The sequence below is a fragment of the Lissotriton vulgaris genome, chromosome 4_1 (assembly GCF_964263255.1).
Source record: "Lissotriton vulgaris chromosome 4_1, aLisVul1.2, whole genome shotgun sequence".
Taxonomy (NCBI): Eukaryota; Metazoa; Chordata; class Amphibia; order Caudata; family Salamandridae; genus Lissotriton; species Lissotriton vulgaris.
Window position 1 is genome coordinate 1,902,590,135 of NC_141691.1, and position 20,165 is coordinate 1,902,610,299.

The window sequence follows — 20,165 nt, forward strand, 5'->3', positions numbered from 1 at the left end:
CCAAGTGGGCAGTAAATATGAATTCCTCCTATTTGAGGGGTGAGGGTTGAGCAATTAATTCCACCAGGTGCTCCAAAGGATGGGTGCAGCTGTCTCTGCCAAGTGGGGCTGAATTAGGAGGTGTTGTTGCACAGGCAGGCTTTTGTGCCCCCCCCCCCCCGGTGGTGCACAGGCAGGCTTGTGTGCCCCCCCCCGCTCAATGGCGGTGGCTGTTTACTGCAACCTCTGAACACCTGGTGTGGGTCTTGGGGAAATCAGTCTGAATTGGCACCCTCACACACACACACACATTGCTCCAAGATAAACTAGCCAAATGTTTGCCTGCTCAGGAACAATGTGCAACGTTCCCCACATTGCAGCTAGCAGTAGAAGAGGTGGCCCACATTAGCATTGGGGATTGCTGAAAAGCAGATGAGACTGTGTACATTGGCATCAATGAATGCCTCACACACCATTGTTGGGATTTCAGTAATTCTTTACTGGATGGGCTAAGATACCTGGTATTAGGTAGACCTAACACATAATGAAGGCCCAGCCATAAGTAATGGGCAAGAGCAAAATAAATGTTTGAGCAAATCTATAATTATGACCAGCTTCTGAAACGATGGGGTGAGAGTCTTGTATTAACTATAGTACAGAGCATTCAGTTATTCTGTATACAATCACAATGTCCTGGTATTATTCTGAAGTAATAATCGCTGTACTATGGCTTTCAACTTTTTCAACTATTTTTGGGATCCACTGATTATGTTAAATTTTTCTGAATGAGGTTTCTTCAACAACAGTAACTGCACAAACTGCTAATACATTATTTACCTATGCGTAAATAAATTAAATCATGTTGAGTATCTTATACCAGTCATAAATTAATGCATAAGATGTTAAATACATACAGCTAGTTTGTCCTCATGCTGCAGCATCCTTTTCTCTTTGAAAAAGTAATGTTCATCAATAGCTGCCCCTGTCAAAATGTTGTCATTTATGCAAACCCCTCCCTATAGTTTTTCGCCTGGAATAACATTGCCACACGTTTTTCCACATGGAAAAATACATATGTTCATAATTTAGGATTCCAGCCCTATAAGTGAAAATGTATTTGGCCAGTGTGAAGTCAATTAGGGTTCTTGAGAGAGTTCCACTTTAAATCTTACAAATTCGGCAAATCATTTACCCGAGAGAGAAACACTAAAAACACTCACCCCTAATGCTGCACAATACACTTTTTAGGAATGTCTATGACCAAAATGTAGGAACTCAAGTGAAATAGCAAAAAAAAAACAAGCACTATGCAGCCTTTCAAAGAAACAGTATTAGAACTCACAGAATACATTAGGACATTCCAGAAATGCTTATCCTTTATGGCTATCTCATCACTTGTCAGATTGTAAATGTTCCTAAATCACAGATTTAGTACTAAATTGGGAGAATTAAGAATAAGAAATATGATTTTCTGTTTGACTAAAACAATCAATCCACAGATTATGATAAAACGTTGTAATTCTTTTGTTTGATATCCAGAAACAAAGTTTTGGGTTAATGAACAAATACAAAAAATATTGTCATAGGAAAAGTTTGCATGGATTAGTTATGATAAATGCCCCAAACAAGAGTCTGAAATCATAGATTCTAAAATTGTAAATTCTAGTGTTAGGTCTACATATAGTTTGCTCAAAACAACAGAAACATTCTTTATGAACTTATATATGGTTCAAGGGTTCATAAAATGTATGCATTTGTTTGCCTTCACAACGGAGAGGATTGGGAGAAGATGGGGCGTAACGGCCAGAGCTGGCGACTTTGGAGCTGGAGAACAAGGTTCAAGTCTCAGCACCAGCTCAACATCCTGTGATTATGTCCAAATCACTTAATCTCCCTGTGCCTTCCAATAAAAACGAATGTGTCCTTGTGTAATGTAACTAGTGCTCATGTAAAGTGCTCTGATACCTTCTGATCGAGATTGCGCTATATAAAACTGCAAAAATTAAAACATTCATGATAGGAATAATGTTCTGATAGAATGGACAAGTTGAGATGATGGCTGCAGGAGGTATTGCATCCTTTATATAATTCTTTAGTAAGTAATGTCTTATTTGAGAATTAAATCAACATATAAAATAAAAATATATAAAAGATTTCTCAGTTTACTTTTGGGAGATCAACTAGATATTTGTGAATTTGACTGACAGTACTGTTTTCTTCACAGAAAAAATGCATTACCAAAGAGAGGAAGATTAGAGTCAATTTTGCACATAAGTTTTAAAGTTCAGTATTAGCCAGAGTTTGTACCTGTCAGGTTTTGTGTGCACTAAATCTTTTCAATCCCTAAAGACCTGGAGCAATTCACAAACAAACTTGTAAATACAGGAAGTACTACAAAAGGAATACTATTTTATGTACTCTTACATGTGATTGTGAATTGGCCATGAAACGTCCAACTGTCTATTGGTAAAAGTCCAAAGATGGCACAGTCCTTTTACTCTGCTCTGTCTGTTTAGGGATATTCCAATTTCATTCCCATTTTAGATGTTTTGGGGCCAATTTACAAATGCATAATAGTGTGCATAAAAGCAAACTACAGAAGTGCTCTTTTATGAGCTCTTATATGACTTTGTGAATCGGCCCCATAGTATTCTGCCACCAGCTAAGACATTTGACTATATGTCAATTGGTATATCTCATTATATACAGATTTGTTCAGTAACCTGGCCCACCAACCAAATGACAAACACTCTATGAAAAGATGAGTCCACAAATGATTTTAAAAACCTGCATATAGAAGCTCCCATGCTCTCATTCTTCTTTGCTTATTGCTCTAGCACAGGATTGTTCTTCAAGGGTACATACTGGCAATCTGTTCTCCTTCCTATGGGAGGCGTAACACAACCAATTGATGATCCAAGGGAATAAGTTGTAAATATTGTCATAGTCAGGTACCATATTTTACAAACTCCTTTTAACAACTCTATGATAAAACTAGATAAGCTCAAAAGGGTAAGCTTATTGTGTTTGTTGTTTTACTGCCCAGAATAATACTGTAGAATCTTATAAAACTAAGCATGAATTTCCCAGCATTAGGCAACTGCAACTTTAATAGAGATTATATCCTCGTGTGTCTTGCATAACTGAATTCATGGGGGCATGATGACTAAAACATGCTTCATTTATGAGAAAACTGGTGGATGGCAGCACTCGTGCCACCACAAACAGAAGTGAAAGTTGAGGGCATGAAAACAAAAGCGGAGGCCGGTAGCAGAGTGGATGCAGGCCACTTAAGGCAAACAAGGCTTCACATCAGAGTCAAGGCTTACTCTCCGCTGCTGGTACCCTTCCTTAAAGAGATTTAAAGATTTAAAGAGTTCCAGAGAAAAGCAAAAGTAGAAAAACAAAAAAGACAGAGCAGGGGATGGTTGATTGGGGCGGTGAGAGACACACAAAAAATAAACAAAAAACAATGAGGGCAAGAGTGGGGCTCATCCATGAAAACTTAACGAAGCACAACATTGACAACAATTTCACCACAGTAATACCACTGACATAATGACTGTGTCCATGGGTTTCCTATGGTGAAAAGTCCTACTTCTTGTCATTTGCCTTGAGAACAAAGCAGTGAAGGTTTAATTGAATTTTGTGTCACATAAATAATCCATGGTGACCTTTTAAGATTGATGGGCTGTACCTAAAATGAATATTGTATTTTGAACTCATATTCCTTTAATAGGTGGGTTGGAACAAGGAAATTGTTTAGGAGATCTCACACTATTGGAAGAACATTACAATTGTATCTGATTATGCATCCCAAAGAAACTTTCTATTGTTACATATAAATATCAGTAGTATATGTAATAAGTAATGAAGCAACATAAAAAGTGAACATCTACAATATAAAATTGGAAAGAAATTAGGAAAAGAAAGAATTGGTGGTGCGGAAAAAACAATATCCTATGCTTGTGGAAGATTTGACCTAGCTAATAAATATTAGGCTTTATTTTCCCCACTACAGAACGTCTTTCTTGAGACAATACTGTAGAAACATTTTAAAAGGTCTCCATATACCCTCAGGCTTCTTAAAGAAAATACAATGTTGATCACATATTATTGTACTGCAATCAGATTCCATACACCATAGTGAGATAGGCAATTTAATCTCTTGTTATAGTAAACATGCCATCAGGCTACACTATTTCGTTGGGGCACCCACATTTTTCCCAGATACTCTGTAGTGATCTTTTTTCAGGGGCTCATCTCCAGTGCAATATTAAGGAATATGAGTGTCGTAGCTAAAATGGACGATGCTATGAAGCTTATTAGACAATGAGTGACCTTCATTAGTCAATCACACTATAGGCCTGATTCACAATGGCATTTACGGTTGTAAGTACAGGCATATGACCGAAATGTCTTGATTTATGGCTGCTAGGAACTCACAAAAGAATCCTGGGTGGTGCAAAATGACTTTCTAATGGAAATCAACTCACCAAGAGAGCATAGAAATATTCTGAAGTAACACCTATGCAAGAGTTGGGAAGTAAGTGCAAAAAAGAATGCGAGGATTTACAAACTCAAGAATGAGCTTTTCATACTCTATAAAGGATGAGAGATTTACTCCACCAAAAAGCTGAAGTAACTCCCCTCCCAGTATGGGCAAGGGATGGATCACTACCAACTTTGAAGGGGATGCTAGTTAAGAGGTTCCTCCATGGGAAAAAATGTCTTCCATGAGTAGAAAAAAAAAGAGAAACAAAATAAGGTAATTTGCACAGCAAGCTCTGTTCCCTTAGGATTTAATTTATGCATTGTATGATTATACACTGGGGAAATGGGAGTCCAAGGAATATGTCACAACATTCACACTAGTACAAATAGATTCCTGCACCTACCTGTGCGTTCCACTAGTGATGTTAGAAATATTTGTGAATTGTAAAAAAATTTAACTACACACCTGCTCATGCAAGTACCTTCATTGATGCAGATTTACTTCTATTAAGTAATCTGACCCCAATGGCTTCAATATGAACTGATGTGAATATGTCTGTGACCAGATGTGTGTGAGACTGCCCCCTCTCCCTGAGTATACGAGCCAGAATACATTGCGGAAGTCACTTAAAGAGCAATCATTCTTCTGATGCATGCTGAGTACCCCATCACATCATGTCCACTACTCTGACACCATCCTCAGAGTTACCCCAGAACTAAAAACATACCATTACATAAACCTACATTAAACGGTGAATTATTTTACCTTGGCTGTCTCCTTTAACAAATACCATCAAAGGACTTACTTAACTCTTTGTAAAATAAAGTGTTTGCATTATAAAAGTAATTATATAGTGGAAAAAATGTGAAAAGCAAAAATCTTACTACTATGAGAATGATAGAGGCTGGCTCATATGAGAAGAACAAGCTGCAGTGGTGAAAAGGTAGGTTTAAAATTAGATTTACAAATAGGACTCTATAGACGGGATAAACAAAGTGTATGTTTTGAATAAGGTCTAGGGATGAGGAGAGGGAGAATCCAGTCTCTGTTTCCAAAATAAAAGATGGGTGAAATGCATGTGTGGAAATAAGAAGGAAAGAGCAGTTCCCAGTCTAGATTTTATGGTCCAATAAGAGCAAAATAAAAGGACGGGGAAAGGCGATATATAAAAGCAATGGTGCAGTAGCTCCCAACTAATAATGTGGCATCCTGCATAAAGGAATAAAAAACTAGATGATTTGGAGAAGGGTTGGGTATGTGGGGAAAGAGAAGGTATTCACTCTTAGAAAAACATAACAAGCATCAACAATGCCAATAGGTCTGGCTTTAAAGGTAAATTGCATGGTAATATGAAGCATTACAAGTAAATAGCATGGGAATTTACATGTATTTGTGTGTGAAGCAAAGAACTTGGTGTAGGTTAAGAGTTCTGGTGGGAGTTGCACTGTCAAGCCAGACCTAAGCACCCATGTAAATTAACACCTTGTACGATTTACCGCCGGGTGCTGAGCCCTAACGGAAACAGGCGTGGTCATGACGGAACGGTTCCGTCATGAGTACAGCTCAACCGATGCTCATGACGGAACCGTTCCGTCATGAGCATCGGAAGGGTTAAGGACTGCCCTCCTCCCATCTGTGCCACTGTGGAGAAAAAACAACATACATGATTTAGCTATCTAAGACACTTTAATAGCATAACGTAATGTGTGTGCCTGTGAAAGTTCAAGCTCTGGCAGCTGACTAACTAAACAAAATGATCACAGCTGTGTGAATGGCAATCACGTTTTTTAGGGAAGCACACAATGTCAGTCCATTGAAAACGTATTCCTTGCTCCCATCATGCAGGTGGAGCCAAAGCCCCTCTCTAGCGATGCTCACATAATTGTCTGGCAACAGCTGTCCTGTCAAGCTTGACCATAAAAAGGGAATGAGTAGTGAGTGAGATGAGGCAACTTTAAAAAGAAAAAGAGCACAAAGGAATGGAGGTTGAAATTAGTGTAAAGTTCAGGGTCAAGCTGAAAGGCCATGGTAAAGATGTATGACGTCGAGGTAGTGGTACATTCTTGTAAAATGATCAAAATAAAGGTAGATCAATAACCTGCAATATATTTTACTTTATGTATCATGCGTGTATACCACAGTGTTATTGCCAATTTCTCAAAAGCCCAGTCAACTGAACTATTTAATAATCCAGGTTTGAATATTGTGTGTTTTTATGATGTTCTTATTAATGTGTAGAAATACCATGCACAGAGATCTAATTTGCAGTGCATGAAATTGCATGGATTTTCTTATTTTGTTCAGTTATGAAGATGCTGAATAATTTTCCTGCAGCCATTTTCGAGTCAATATCTTCAACCAATCAAATTTTGAGGCGAAATTGGTAGCTAAGTACATGTTTGATTTGTTCACACCACTACTGCTTTGGATAAAAAATCCTGCCAAATCTTTAGTCGACACAATTATATTTGAAGGTGTTTCCCTTAAATAAGAGCTCAATCCGTAATTTTGCTGACTTTGAATTTTAGAAATTTCATCAAATTTGTGTGATTTCTGCTTGCATTCCCCGAAGTGGGAGGAATAGTGTTGTGCATATTTCACATAGGTTTATTCATCATCCTGGGTACCCGTCGGATTAGTATTCCTTAATGTGTGCATAAAAAATCATGAGAAATTGGTACCCCTTCAGTGACAACCCCAAACAAACTGTGGTAGTGCATTCAAAAGAGAGCCTATCCCAAAAAAATTGATCTACCGCCTTATGCATACCTCACTTTTGGTAAAATAAAATCTGTAACGTTGCTGGTTCCATGACAATGCTAGAAATGTGCGGTTACAAAAGTTTTAAACACATTTTAATTGGTCCAGTTTCACACTACCTGCCACTAAATCGATTTACATTGTTTTTATTTTAGGTAGCCAAAAACATAAAAAATAAGTATATTATAGGCAACCTGAGTGTTCCTAAACTCAACGCCATGTCATTTAAAAAAAGCTTTAATTCTTAGAGTGTATAATCTGACGTGACACATCATAAAAGATATCATCTCATTTAGGTCAATACGTCTCAACCACATTTCTGCAGGGATTGAAACAAATATTGAATTTTTTGGCTAGTTCGGATGCAAAAAACTGCACTCATAATGATAGACAGGCAAAGGAGACATAAAAAAGAAGCTTTTACAGGAAAAGGTTTTCCTAGAACTAGTTTCATGTTGCTGGTCTGTTAACAAAAGGAGCACAAACCACCAAGTTGCTTTCTGCATAGATCCAGTCACTGTAATTGGAATGCCAGGTAGATATGACTCAACAGTAAAGAAGGAAATATCGGACGCAGGTATATAGTGTAAGTTCATGCAAACCATGCGGAAAAGAAGCTGCTTAGTTTCATTGGTATGAAAGAAAGTGTGTTCACACATTTTCATGAACTGCTAATGCTAGTGGGCATGCATTTTATGTGCCTTCAGTGATTGAAAGTGTGAGCTTTGGACAAGTGTGCATTAAAATATACAAAGTTTGTGGACAACAGAAATGCCTGCCTAGCCTAAAGTGGTTTGGAAGGGGTCCATGCTGACTCAGAAATGGCATCTCCTGTTGAAGACAGGGGCATCGGTCCACTCGGTGTGAATGGGTCAGTGTCTGTGTCTGTTTCCCCTTCTGCCAGATAGCGCTTCTCTCTCATCCAGCTTGATCCTGCACTTGGTCCGAAAGCAAAGTCATCCCTTTCCTGCGAGATGCTGAATCCACTGAGTGAGCGCTCCAGTTCCTCATGGTTGACAGACAGAAGGGATAGTGGTGTGTCACTGTCTCGGGTAAAGCTACGTCTCTGAGGGGGGGAAATCCTTTCTGCGTAGGAGCTGACAACGTCAACCTGGGATTGGAAATTGACTCGGGTGTCAATTAGTGTCAGGATAGGCAACACTGTTGGCCTTTCTGGGTATGATGCTGAAGAGGGTGGATCCATCCTCCCACAAGTTTGCCCTCCAAAGGGCAAATGCCCACAGTAGCCTACTGGGTCCTCCGTAAACAAACCATATGGTGTTACTGTGTTAATTGGAACTTGGTGCAAATTACATGGAGTCGAATGAGTGCAAGATTCAGAGTAGTTATAAATGACCCTTTCAAACTCCGAATACTTGCTGTCCCCTTCGTGCTCTTCCTTTATGGAGCCTGTGCCTTTGGAAGGGTAATATGTTGTCACCTCCACCTGAAGTTGATCCATATGCTGCATGTGCATATCCACTAGGAAATCAAGTTTCTTGTCCATGTCGTTAACCTGAAAGAGACAACAGAGCACTGTAAAAGTTTAGAATAATCTTCCAAGTAATGTTAATAAGTTATGCTTTGTATTTGAAGCTAGACCTTATATCTATCTAGGTTAAGTTTACACCTAGATAACCATGACCCTATTGACTCCAGCAATGAATCGTACATTTCAGCAAGATACTATCAATCGTTTGCAATCCCACTGCCCATGGCAAGCAAGTTTTCAAAGACTGAGGACATTTAAATAGGTTTACCTACTTGCTTAACCAGTGTACATTGTGACAACTGGATAAACGTCACCACGTGATAGTTAATGCATAATGACCATAAGCAAAGGAAAATAAATAGGGCACCAATAGATTGCATTTCTTTAGAAATGCTTTTCCACAAACACCTTTTTGTGTAATTGTGTGCACTATCCCTACATTTTGTGGTTTACCAGTGCTAATTTCTTCAACAAATAAAGGAAAAGAACTATGATATAAGTCTTTAGACAAATTATTCAGCATGGCAAAATTTGTGAAATTTGTTGATTTCCATTTAATAGATTTTAGTCTTTTTTGCCGATGGGAGGTTTACCGGCAAGGAAAGGTCTTTCTCACAAAGTAGATTATGCTTCAAACAATGTTCATTCAGTATCTCATAACACTTTTTTTTACAGAAGGTATATCTTCATGTGAAATTTTCACTTGGGACAACGGCAAACCACATTTCATCTAATTTCACATGATTTTCCAAACATTTACCATGCAGATTTGTGTGATTTCATATAAACTCATAAATGATGTGGCATCGACTTCTTGCTATTGATAAATCAAGTCCAATGCTTGAAATATTACACTTCCATATATGAGCGAAATCTCATCACTATTTTCAAATTCGCCCTTTATGAACTATCCAGCAACCCAACTCAGAAATACGTGGTCAGGCAGGCCCTGGGACCTTGGCCTGGGGTTACTGATTGACAGGTCATAGGTAGGGTTTCACACAGCCGGCAGACAAACACGCGAACAGGAATCTCAGTTCCATCCCCCAGCTAATCGCAGCTGCACTGCAATGGTCCAGGGAGGTTGGCTCCATTAAAGCACACATGGCCAGAGGGCTGCACGAATTCCCAAAACACCAATAAGTCAGATGCCACATGAAGTTAGGAACACATAGCCAATCAGAACACAGCACACCCAGTACATGCAGTGATCACGCGCTCCTCATGCAGGACATTTGGACATGTTTACCACTAGCCCACACTGTGTTCACGCAAGGTCAAGCCCCACCTGGATTTGTTATCAGGGGACCCTATTTAGACTCCACAGACAAGTCCTGCTTTCTTTTACCAAACAAGGATAGGTGGAAGTAGCCAAAAACTGTATAAAGACTTGCTCAGATTGATTGTACTTTGAGACAGTCCTCAGATCCGCTTCACTAACTGTGCTCTAGGCCAAAATTTTTAATTTAATTAACGGTTCTCGTTTTGCCAAATTCCAAATGCCTCCTGTTTTTGTTTTTTCAAGATAAAATCATGTTTGAACAACAGACTTAGTGTGTGTTGAACTGTGCTTTTTCCATGATGCAGCTCTACTCTTAGAGGCGCACATCATCATATTTCGGTTTCCTTTATATCATGTAATGCATATTCCTCAACACCCCTACGTAACTAAAGCGTTTTCTTGTCACATACCTGCACATTGGACTTCCATTCCCTTTTATACAGACAAGTAAAAAGAGTTGGTAACATGGTCCTTAGACCAGTCTGGCTATTTTTATATCACTTACCCATGTAAAACCTGTACTGACTTGACCTGACTTTATTTAGATTGGTTGGTAATTTTCAGATACAATTCAGAAAGTATGATAACTTTAGTGATCTATAAAAACGGTCATGGCAGAATGGTAGACTATGGTATGAATGTTGCTTCACCAAAAATCCTATCACAAGTGTTTGGCAATTTATGCCGTAAAAGGTTGAATCCTTGTCGGAACCTTAGGTCCCTTAAGGGAATCCGAAGAGTTAAAGGATGGGCAAGGATTGAAAGCACAAAAAGTACCCAGGATTTTTGGTTCACAGCGCTATCTTGATCATGAACATCAGGGAAAGCATAGGAAGGGGCTGTAGTATCAAAGGCAAAGCCATTGATATCAGCTGCTAGCCCCAAGTTCCCCTAATTGACGTCTATGATTCTGATGTACATATATCATATTACGGTGATAGGGTAAACCTCATTTAGATGAATTAGATAATGTTCATGTTGGTAAAATTAGTAGATGATGCATCAGATGCCAGATTTCGTCACAAGTCTCTGGCAGTACTGACTCAGTCAGGTGACTTTACTACCACTCATTATGGCACCTTCTTCAATTATCTTTATTGTGGCTCTACAAAGATAGGCAACGTCTCATAACTTTAACCTAGCAGCGCTTCATCAGTGTAATAGCCCCAGTAAATAATGGTTTCCAAAGGGCAGTTTTGCAATTGTAATACATATGAGGGAACCTTTTTTGGATCCCTCATCCTGAGAAAGATGTTCTATAAATATAATTTAGAGCCATTCATCCAGTATTTAAAGTATGTGTTTTGTCCAACCAGGCACACAAGAAACCTCTTCTTTTCATATATTTATCACATCTGAGTTCAAACCAACCTCTGATATGCCATCTCCGTCATGCCAAAGTCAATGCCATATACATATGTGCCACTGAGACCCTGCCAATTTATAAAACACTAGCATAAATTACAAAAGGGCTTAGTCTGTGGAATAGAGTCAGGTATTTTCCCTGTTAGAAACGGGACCCTGGCCGGCCAAGACTCGCGTCGAGGTCAGTCAGGGATCGCCATTTCTAAGTGTCAGGGCAAGGGAGTCACACACCAAGATAACCCCTCTCTCGCCCTCTAGGTAACGTGGCGCGAGCAGTCAAGGCTAAACTTGGAGGCTATGTAGGTTAAGTGTTTGCGCGCGCACCCAGCAACAACACCCAAGGCCCACCACAAAGGAAACTCCACACAAGGTTATATAAAAATAGCCTTTGTATTATATCAAAAACACATTAGATAAAACACACATATTGTTACACTGTGCCAACAGGCACGGGCAGAATTTACAAGGGGGATATTTACAAGACAGGGCCACCTGGACCACTGTCAGGAATCATCACTTTTTAGGAATAGTAATTAGCACATAGAATACTTTTAGAACCAAATAGAACATGTATCACAAATTAGCACACAACCAGTAATTTACTGGTAAAGCATAAGAACCTCCTACGCAACCCTAACCACCTTAGGCAACTATTGCGCAGGGAACAAAAGACCTCAACTAGCAACACCTGCACTAGGAGAAAAGCAACCACCTAGGAATCACTAACATCTAGGGGTATCAGCCTAGGAACATTACACATGATGCATTAACATTCAGCGGTGTAGGGAAGGAAGACACATGATGTATCCAAACACATTCAGAGGTGCGAGCACAAGAAAACACATGATGCAGTACCTACATGCAGCGGTGTATGCAAGGAAAGACACATGATGCTTCAGAACACATTCAGCGGTGCGAGCACAAGCAATTGCGCAAAACTTCACATGAGCCACAACCTGTGGCAGTCCCTGTGTCCCAAAGTCAGGGCAGGCTGTAATAAGCCAAAAGTACACCCAGCCTAAACGTAGCAACTGTCCACTAAGTGCTGGACAGTTGTTAAATACCAAGGGTGCGAACGTTGGAGCCTCGGGGGCTAAGGGCAACTGACTGGGCCCTCAAGAACCTCTCTGGCTCTAAACTCTCCACTGCGGGCGTTCGTTGGAGTCTCTCCTCGGGAGACTCGAAAACGGATATGCCCCCAGAACCCTCTCAGGGCTCTCAGGATAATGCGGGCAATGAGCCTTGCGAGCTTGTTGAACAAATGGCCCCCAGGAGCCTCGGGGCTCCACTTGCTCCACTGTGGCCACGTTGGAGTCCCCCACGGGGGACTCGTAGATAGATAATGCCCCCTGAAGCCCTCGGGCTTCACTCAACAGCGCGCGCAAGATCGCGCTACGGGGGAGGGGCGGACACCGGCAATGTGTCCCGACGCCCCTCTCCCCTTGCAGGCACTCACCGGGTCTGCTGGCTGGAGGCGTCTCCTCCTCTGCAGCGCGGGGCTCCTCTTGCTCGGAGCCTCGCTGGCGGCGCCTCTCTCCTCGCTTGCCTGGTTGCGGAGGCGGGACTTCCGGTCGGCCTCTCAGGGGCCGCGCTGCTATTGGCCGGTCGGCCAGATACTTCCGGGTCGTCGCGGGCAGCGCGGCGGCCCGTTCCAGGTAGGCAGGCGGGCTCCCAGTACCCGAGGAGTGGGCTCCCTCGAGGTATTCACAACAGCCAAGTACGGGGCAATGCCGGGTGGGCACCGGCTCGATAAATTAACAATAAAGCGAGGTGGCACTCGCTACGCGCCGCGAATCGGCAGATCAGGCGGCCAAATGCCGGGTGGGCACCGGCTGTGCACAACAGCGCTTCTTAGCGCTAGGACTAACAATAAAGCGCTCTCAAGCGCCAAAGGCCAACAAAGCACTTCCAGGGAAAGTCCAACGTGCTCCCAGGCAGGGAACACAAGCACAGCGCTTCCAGCTGCCCTCAGCAGGGCAGAGTCCCAGCAAGGTCCTTAGGTAGGCAGGGGGGCAAGGCTGGGCCAGGGGCCAGCTCACTGGCCCTCCAGGCAGGGAGGCAGTCCAAGTGGCGGTTCCTCCTGGCCCCAGCAGCAGCAGCAGCAGCCCCCTCAAGATCCTAGAAGAGAACAATTTCAGTGGGGACACAGCCCCATTTTTATACACTGAAATCCTTTGTCACAATGTGCAGGGTGGGGGAGAAACCAGTCGCAACTGGTTCTGGAGCACTCTTGATGGCCCAACCACCCATTTCATTCACTGGGGAGGCTAGGGTCGTTAGACACACCACAGGGGGGCGGAGCCAGCATTGTGTGGGGAAAACCCAGCCCATCCAGGACACAGGTACACTCCTCCCACACATCACTCATGCTAATCTCCCACTCACCACCGGGCAGACCCATCCAGACTTTCTGGAGCCTGGCATGCCAGCCAGCTCCAGCCAATCACGCTCCAGTACCCTCACTGCACACATATCTCAATGTCCAGAAGTAGCACTTCCCAACTAGACACACACATGCCGCAGACACCATCTTGCAGCATTCACTCTCATGAGTTTACACATACCAAACTCGAGCCTGCACTCCCCACGCATCAGGAACTACCAGGGACGCACACATTCCCCATGCATTCCTATGGGAGGGCAGGCCAGCCATACTACACGCACGCACTTTCACTCTGGGACCCAGGGAAAAAGTGCGCCAAGCCAGAAATCATGAACACCAGGTCGCCATCAAAAGCAAAAAGTTCAGGGGTGAACCAGCCATAAAGGCCCGGGTCCAACACAACCCCCTTCCAGCCAAAACGCAGGGTAGACCGATCACCACCGTGATGGGCTTCCCTGCTTTGGGCGAAAGAACAAGGACACGGGCCCGCCACCGCCGGGACACCGTCCTGTTCCACGCCACTGTGAACCCCTGGGATTCCTTCTCAAACCACCATCTGGAACAACTGGGCTACCCCACTGGTACTCCTCAGCTGTCCGCGGCCAGGACCAGGCCCTGGGCCACCCAGGTGCCACTGGTTCCTGCCTACTCACCGAGTGGGGGGTAGTAACCCCTGGCACATAGTAGCCACTCTCCACTCTTCCTGCCTGCAAGACAGGGCTAGACTGCCACTGGTTCTCCAGCCTAGGGTCTACAACCTTAGGTGGACCAGGAGTCTCAGGGAAGGCTCTCCTCCCCTTACCTCTTCTTCTAGGGTTCCTCCACCTCCTGCGAGGGGTACACCTAGAACGCCATTCCAACCCAGGGTTTAACCCCTCAGGTTGCGCTGGGGTCAGAGGCGGGCTCTCCCACCCTCTGCACCCCCTTCCAGAGTTCTGCACCCTCCCAACTGGAGAGGTACCCCTGGAAGAAGCACTGGCTAGGACTCTGGTTACAGAAGTCCCACCCTTCAGGTCAGGCCGATCCTGAACCTGGCCTCCCAACCTTCGGTCTAAACCTCTAGGTGGGATAATTGCCTGGCACTTCAGGACTTCTGGGGACTCACTCACCGTCCCCCTGAGGCTAACACATAACTCATGTGCTGTGTGACTGTCTGTCTGGCGCAGATCTCCCGTCCCCTGTCCACCTGACAGTGCGGGAAGATCCCCCAGAACAGAAGTGGTGTCACCATGGTCACCAAACGGGAACTTCGCCCAACTGGGTAGTCCCTGACCCACTGGCTCTCCCACTGGGGAACTCCCCCAATCACTCCTCACTTCGGACTTCCGTGCCCCCCCAACTGGAGTGGCACTGCCGGACAATAGAACCACTGGAACACTATTTAAAGATACTCCAGGTTCTCTAGACACTAGGGGATCCCCCTCAAGGGGTCTAACAGGACAGCCTAGATCCTTAACCTGGTGTTCCCTCAAGAAACCATCCAGGTTCTGAGACTGGGTTTCGGGCACCTGGGAACACTTAGTCCCCCACTCACTCTCACTCCACGGAGACAAGACGTGAGCCCCTTCACCCCTCTCGCTTCACTGGGACCTAGCTGGGCTACTCTGAGCCTCTTCCACCACACTGGTCTGGAAGATACCTAACCCACTACTCTCGGGTTCACTCACCCATGACGTGTCAGAACCACTGGCACCTTCCCAGCGGTCTGCTTCCTTTGCAATGTCCCAAGGACACACGTAGTCACCTCTTGACAGGTGTTTGCGCAACTCTGGCACAAAACAATTGAGCAACTGCTCTCTGATAACAAGGTTGAGTAGTCCATCAAAATCAGGTTCCCCATGAACCTCTAACCAATCAAGCAGGGCATCATGACAATCATCCACATAATCCACCCAATCCTGGTGAGACAGTCTCCTACTGCTCCTGAACTTCAACCTGTATGTGTCCTCTCGGGAACAAGGTACCACTCTTTGGAAACGGGGCATGGCACTTCCCGCACCAAACTCTCTCTTGCTGCCACCACTGGATCCAACCCTCCCTGGGGAATCCAGAAAACTATGACTGCGGTCAGGGGATAACCTACCCTCTAGGGCTATCTTCTCCCTGGCCAAGGCCCTCTCAGCCTCTGCAGTCCGCTCATTCACACCCAGCTGCGCCATCTCTCTGGCATGCTCTAACCTGAGTTTCTCCATGGCCAACTGGTGCTCCCTCTCTTCTCTCCTATCCACCCACTCCTCTGGGGACAGGGAAAGGGATGGGGTGCTACATCTGACACTGGACCCAGCAAGGGACTCCCTATCTAGGGGGTCCTCACCATCTGCTGATGCCCATTCACTGTCAAACTCACTCTCCACATCAGACTCTTCAGGGCTCCCCTCAGACCCACCACCCTCATGGTGTGCGGTCCGGGCCCTCTCCCTCTCACTGTGCTCACGCTCCCAGTCACTCTTCTGCCACAGGATCATGTTATCCCTAAGCTTGGACTGGGTGTCTGACTCACTCACTGGGATGTCTCTCTCCTTACATAACCGTACCAACTCATGCATACTGTACTTAAACAGGCTACAAAGGTTAAAAGGAGATTCCATCTTAACAGGATGCTCACAGACACGTGCAACACAGGGGACTTAACTGTCAGAGCTGAAGCAAGAGCACACGGTTCAAAGTATTTCAGCAAGCTCCCTACTAAAGAGAACTCACACTAATCTGTCCAGACAACACACCATTCATCCACGCACACCCCCCCCTCGGACCGGTAAGGCAGTTTTTACCACCCCTGATTTCTCAACCTGACCACACGTGACACAGGTACCAAACTCTGGGAGCAGGGCAGGGGACACATGTACTGGACACTCTTTGGAAAAAGAAATACTAGAACTTCAAAGGACAATAATCCCCAACATGTAATTATCTAAAATGCAGAGCTTTGTAGTGTGGCCTGTTGCCACTGCAGTACAACGCAAACACAAATCCGGATCCTCACCGCCTGCCACCAATGTTAGAAACGGGACCCTGGCCGGCCAAGACTCGCGTCGAGGTCAGTCAGGGATCGCCATTTCTAAGTGTCAGGGCAAGGGAGTCACACACCAAGATAACCCCTCTCTCGCCCTCTAGGTAACGTGGCGCGAGCAGTCAAGGCTAAACTTGGAGGCTATGTAGGTTAAGTGTTTGCGCGCGCACCCAGCAACAACACCCAAGGCCCACCACAAAGGAAACTCCACACAAGGTTATATAAAAATAGCCTTTGTATTATATCAAAAACACATTAGATAAAACACACATATTGTTACACTGTGCCAACAGGCACGGGCAGAATTTACAAGGGGGATATTTACAAGACAGGGCCACCTGGACCACTGTCAGGAATCATCACTTTTTAGGAATAGTAATTAGCACATAGAATACTTTTAGAACCAAATAGAACATGTATCACAAATTAGCACACAACCAGTAATTTACTGGTAAAGCATAAGAACCTCCTACGCAACCCTAACCACCTTAGGCAACTATTGCGCAGGGAACAAAAGACCTCAACTAGCAACACCTGCACTAGGAGAAAAGCAACCACCTAGGAATCACTAACATCTAGGGGTATCAGCCTAGGAACATTACACATGATGCATTAACATTCAGCGGTGTAGGGAAGGAAGACACATGATGTATCCAAACACATTCAGAGGTGCGAGCACAAGAAAACACATGATGCAGTACCTACATGCAGCGGTGTATGCAAGGAAAGACACATGATGCTTCAGAACACATTCAGCGGTGCGAGCACAAGCAATTGCGCAAAACTTCACATGAGCCACAACCTGTGGCAGTCCCTGTGTCCCAAAGTCAGGGCAGGCTGTAATAAGCCAAAAGTACACCCAGCCTAAACGTAGCAACTGTCCACTAAGTGCTGGACAGTTGTTAAATACCAAGGGTGCGAACGTTGGAGCCTCGGGGGCTAAGGGCAACTGACTGGGCCCTCAAGAACCTCTCTGGCTCTAAACTCTCCACTGCGGGCGTTCGTTGGAGTCTCTCCTCGGGAGACTCGAAAACGGATATGCCCCCAGAACCCTCTCAGGGCTCTCAGGATAATGCGGGCAATGAGCCTTGCGAGCTTGTTGAACAAATGGCCCCCAGGAGCCTCGGGGCTCCACTTGCTCCACTGTGGCCACGTTGGAGTCCCCCACGGGGGACTCGTAGATAGATAATGCCCCCTGAAGCCCTCGGGCTTCACTCAACAGCGCGCGCAAGATCGCGCTACGGGGGAGGGGCGGACACCGGCAATGTGTCCCGACGCCCCTCTCCCCTTGCAGGCACTCACCGGGTCTGCTGGCTGGAGGCGTCTCCTCCTCTGCAGCGCGGGGCTCCTCTTGCTCGGAGCCTCGCTGGCGGCGCCTCTCTCCTCGCTTGCCTGGTTGCGGAGGCGGGACTTCCGGTCGGCCTCTCAGGGGCCGCGCTGCTATTGGCCGGTCGGCCAGATACTTCCGGGTCGTCGGGGGCAGCGCGGCGGCCCGTTCCAGGTAGGCAGGCGGGCTCCCAGTACCCGAGGAGTGGGCTCCCTCGAGGTATTCACAACAGCCAAGTACGGGGCAATGCCGGGTGGGCACCGGCTCGATAAATTAACAATAAAGCGAGGTGGCACTCGCTACGCGCCGCGAATCGGCAGATCAGGCGGCCAAATGCCGGGTGGGCACCGGCTGTGCACAACAACGCTTCTTAGCGCTAGGACTAACAATAAAGCGCTCTCAAGCGCCAAAGGCCAACAAAGCGCTTCCAGGGAAAGTCCAACGTGCTCCCAGGCAGGGAACACAAGCACAGCGCTTCCAGCTGCCCTCAGCAGGGCAGAGTCCCAGCAAGGTCCTTAGGTAGGCAGGGGGGCAAGGCTGGGCCAGGGGCCAGCTCACTGGCCCTCCAGGCAGGGAGGCAGTCCAAGTGGCGGTTTCTCCTGGCCCCAGCAGCAGCAGCAGCAGCCCCCTCAAGATCCTAGAAGAGAACAATTTCAGTGGGGACACAGCCCCATTTTTATACACTGAAATCCTTTGTCACAATGTGCAGGGTGGGGGAGAAACCAGTCGCAACTGGTTCTGGAGCACTCTTGATGGCCCAACCACCCATTTCATTCACTGGGGAGGCTAGGGTCGTTAGACACACCACAGGGGGGCGGAGCCAGCATTGTGTGGGGAAAACCCAGCCCATCCAGGACACAGGTACACTCCTCCCACACATCACTCATGCTAATCTCCCACTCACCACCGGGCAGACCCATCCAGACTTCCTGGAGCCTGGCATGCCAGCCAGCTCCAGCCAATCACGCTCCAGTACCCTCACTGCACACATATCTCAATGTCCAGAAGTAGCACTTCCCAACTAGACACACACATGCCGCAGACACCATCTTGCAGCATTCACTCTCACGAGTTTACACATACCAAACTCGAGCCTGCACTCCCCACGCATCAGGAACTACCAGGGACGCACACATTCCCCATGCATTCCTATGGGAGGGCAGGCCAGCCATACTACACGCACGCACTTTCACTCTGGGACCCAGGGAAAAAGTGCGCCAAGCCAGAAATCATGAACACCAGGTCGCCATCAAAAGCAAAAAGTTCAGGGGTGAACCAGCCATAAAGGCCCGGGTCCAACATTCCCCCATATATTTTTGCACACCTAACAGAATTAATGTGTGTAAATCTTTGGAAATCATACCCAGAGATTTTTTATGAGGAAATGACTTACTCCAGAAATAAGTAATAATTTGCCCATGCATATCTTCATCAATCTACAGTGCTAGAATTCATTTATGTCTAACATTAAATCAGTTAAGAATATGTTATAACTTCTTCTGTATACATTGGTGCAGTTGCAAGGGAGTTAACAATAAAAAGGGCGAGAGCAGAGTAGTTGCAATGGTCATGCAATGCAGAATTAGTGAATAGTCAAGAGTTTTCAAACCTATTGATAATACTAATAATATAGAGTTTCAGCATTTCCACCATCAAGGTCCATTCCTCTAGCATACAGAAGGAAAATCAAATCATTATTTTTCCACCATGATGAGTCCAAGTATACGTGAACAGGGTCAAGAATGTTCTTTAATGAAAAAATTGTTGAAGTTGGTTACATTTCTTATATTCTCAGATTTATTTTTTAGGTAAATGGTAGATTGAATAATTAGATGAAATTGCTAGAAACAATCAGGACTAGAGACAACTTTTGGCATACTTGCTTTAATATATCTGGCATATGGCAGTAATGAAAGATTCTGTATAGCACTGACAAATTTATGATTAAGAATGACTGTCCCAGGCCCACAATTGGGGGGAACTGCAGATCTCGTGCTTATTCTGGATGTTCTTGGTGTACTCTAAGATTTAGAAAACACTAGATTGGTCTCCCCAACCTGTACTCTCAATGG

At 45.1% G+C, this 20,165-nt stretch overlaps 1 protein-coding gene across 1 annotated transcript in view; it reads right to left on the bottom strand.

The window, feature by feature from the left end:
- Positions 1-8,018: 8,018 nt before the first annotated feature.
- The window catches only part of KCNQ3 (potassium voltage-gated channel subfamily Q member 3), a 751,198-nt gene continuing 739,051 nt past the window's right edge, over positions 8,019-20,165 (bottom strand). The window contains exon 15 of the mRNA XM_086966229.1: positions 8,019-8,750. Coding sequence (XP_086822355.1) covers positions 8,019-8,750 — 732 coding nt within the window. The remainder of the gene's footprint in view (positions 8,751-20,165) is intronic.